The sequence below is a fragment of the Cyprinodon variegatus genome, unplaced genomic scaffold, assembly GCF_000732505.1.
Source record: "Cyprinodon variegatus isolate N-32 unplaced genomic scaffold, C_variegatus-1.0 Scaffold191, whole genome shotgun sequence".
Classification (NCBI taxonomy): domain Eukaryota; kingdom Metazoa; phylum Chordata; class Actinopteri; order Cyprinodontiformes; family Cyprinodontidae; genus Cyprinodon; species Cyprinodon variegatus.
This window is the reverse complement of record NW_015150644.1, coordinates 777,863-780,528: the sequence shown is the minus strand read 5'-3', so window position 1 is coordinate 780,528 and position 2,666 is coordinate 777,863. Positions and strand designations below refer to the sequence as shown.

At 48.6% G+C, this 2,666-nt stretch overlaps 1 protein-coding gene across 1 annotated transcript in view; it reads right to left on the bottom strand.

Annotated features, from left to right (window-relative positions):
• Positions 1-312: 312 nt before the first annotated feature.
• LOC107087687 (glutamate receptor ionotropic, NMDA 2C-like) overlaps positions 313-2,666 on the bottom strand; it is a 54,405-nt gene continuing 52,051 nt past the window's right edge. The window contains exon 12 of the mRNA XM_015379400.1: positions 313-2,477. Within this exon, the coding sequence (XP_015234886.1) occupies positions 855-2,477 (1,623 nt within the window). The 3' untranslated portion in view covers positions 313-854. The remainder of the gene's footprint in view (positions 2,478-2,666) is intronic.

The window sequence follows — 2,666 nt, the reverse complement described above, 5'->3', positions numbered from 1 at the left end:
CCAGACCGAACTTCCCGACCTCAAACGTTGTGGGCGGGACTAAGTTCGGAATGGCACCCAGGCTACTAAAATAGTAGCTCAGCAGTGTGATTTGTGTAGATTTTGGACAAAATTTCTTGGTGGATTGTTGTGAAGTACTTGTTGTTCTGCAAAGGTTCTCCTCTAAAACCCTTTATTCAGTGTGATGGGAAGAGGAGAATATCTGTAAATTAAAGAGGCATCCAAATGGCTTTTTTTTTAAACATTTTTGTTTATTAAAGGGTATGTTATCAATGGAAATACACATGATACTTAATATGCTTTTCCCTTGCTTTAAAAGTGCAGCATTATTACATCTATTCTTGATGCACCCCTTGTTGTAGACTTAGAAAATGTACGGAAGACATATCGGTGCTTGATTGACAAAATTATATTTATATTTTGCCGTCAGACATTGTGGATAGTGGAATGATGGTGGAAAAAAAAAATTATCCAATGTTGTAATGTTTGGAGAATCGGAGAGGCTGTAGTATATTGTCTCCCAACAATATTTCACTGAGAAACTGTTAAAATCTTTTTAACAACCAGTCACAGGTTAAATTCTTATCCATTAAATATGTTTCAATATTCCATTTTATTTTTTTAAGAGATTCAATGTCTTTCTCACAAAGTCCTAGCGATAACTTACCCCCTCCAGGGTTTACTTCTCCTTTTTGCTGCTCAAGATATTATTGCACTGATAATTGAGAGGAACCTCTCAAGTACACTGTTGGTGTAGGGTTTCGTTTTTGCTTAAGGAAGAACCTCCGGACATTTTCCTTCCCAGAGGGAATCTAGTCAGTGGACCTAGAAGAGGTCGAATAAAGAGAGCGTGTTCAGACCTCGGATTCCAGGCTGGACACTCTGCCCCAGGGCTTTGGCACATAGGGACTGTTGACTCTTCGCGCCACCAGCACCTGCCTCCGTTCTCGGCTCCCCGAGCCCAAGTCCTCCCTATTTCCTCTGACATCATAAGGCCCAAACATGTTGTTGTGGTAAACCAGCTGCCTGTCACTCATTCGAGGGAGCATTGCTGCATTGTCAGGGCAGTGGCTGGTGCACGGAAACAAGTGGCACATGTCCTTTGAATTGTTGTAGAGCTGGGATGGTCCCTGTGTGAGTGGCCCCACATACACCGGTAAGTCTGTGTATGAGTTCAGGTAGGTGGAGTAATGTCTGTGCACCACTGTGGAAGAGGAGCGGCGGAGGGCAGCAGCATTCTGCAACATGGCTTCCCTGTATGAGGGCAGTCGGGTAGAGTCGGCGTACTTTATCTTCTGCTTGTAGGGGTAGGAACCCATGTGGGCTGGGTCTAAGTAGGCCGGCTCAGCGGCCAGGGGGTAACAGGAGAGGTTGTGCCCCAGACTGCCGTACAGCTTGTGAGGCTTTGGATTGGGCCCAGCCCCCTGAGGAAATAAATCGGGCATATCTGTTCGGGTGGAGGGAGCTGTGGATGTGGAGGGCTTTGTTTCATCTACCTGACGGATTCTCTCATTGTCCCACGTGGCTCTGAGAAACGAGGCTCGTCGATTTAATTTGTCCTTTCCCAAAAGGGGGATGTCATCCATCTCTGGCTCCAGGTAGGACTTCATACAGGAGTTGCAGGTCGTGCTGGTGCCGGGGTAGTGTCCTGCAGGGCATGCCATAGCTACACCATCAGGGCCCTGGTTGTTCAGGAGGTGATTAGCTCTCAGCTCAGCAAAGCAGGACCGAGGTTCATCATAGTCAACTCTCACTCTGGGTTCTTGGTTATTAAACAGATAACTGAATGACCTCCTTCTCCGGCTCACGCAGTCTGGGGGGTAGCTAAACTTTCTCCGTAGGGGTCCCCTGTGCTCCATGTAAATGTCAGGTACCTGGAACTCCCTGTAAGTCACAAACGGGGATGCGGGGTGCCGGCTTTGGTTCTCCACATACAGCCTGCTGCTGTGGTGGGGGTTAGAAATCCCAGAGGGAGCTGGATCTCTGATGGCGATGTGTGGGCTGCTGAGGCTGGAGATGGGCAGAGTTCTCTCTAACAGGTGCTGACTGCCGCGGGCGGGCAGCGTGTACCGCAGAGGCGTCGGTCGGGTTACCACCCTGGCCTTCTCAAGGAGCGGCTGGGTTGATGTATCCCCGTAATGAACTGGGAATGTTGGTGTAATGGCCCTCTGAGGATATGGGGAGTGATTGTCCGTTATACTGGAGATGTAGGGCAGACGGCCGTGGGTTACATCTGTGGTTGTAACTCTGGGAGGAAGGCCAGCTCGCACGTTGTCGGCTCCACGTCTGCTCCAGCTTTCTATTGTTTTAGTGGCACTGTCCAGAGAGTTCTCGACTCTGGCGGAGGACACCATGTCTTTGGCCGTCCTCAGCATCTTCAGCATATTGGCTTGTGTGTAGTTAGTGGTGATGTCTGGACTTTGCAGGCTTCCATTGTGGTCAGATTGCTCTACTCCATTGAAGCAGCTGTAGATGCCCTGTAAATAAACAGGAAGGGGAAATTACAACCTTCATCAGAACGAGCCTGTACTCTGCTGAGCCCCTGATAATGTTTCTATCACAGATTATTTAGCCAGTTAAGAAAAAACTCCCATGAAGACACTGAGTGGTAGCCTCGTGAGACCATCCTGATCTCGCGAGCTTTCAAGGTTTCACTCGCAGATCAG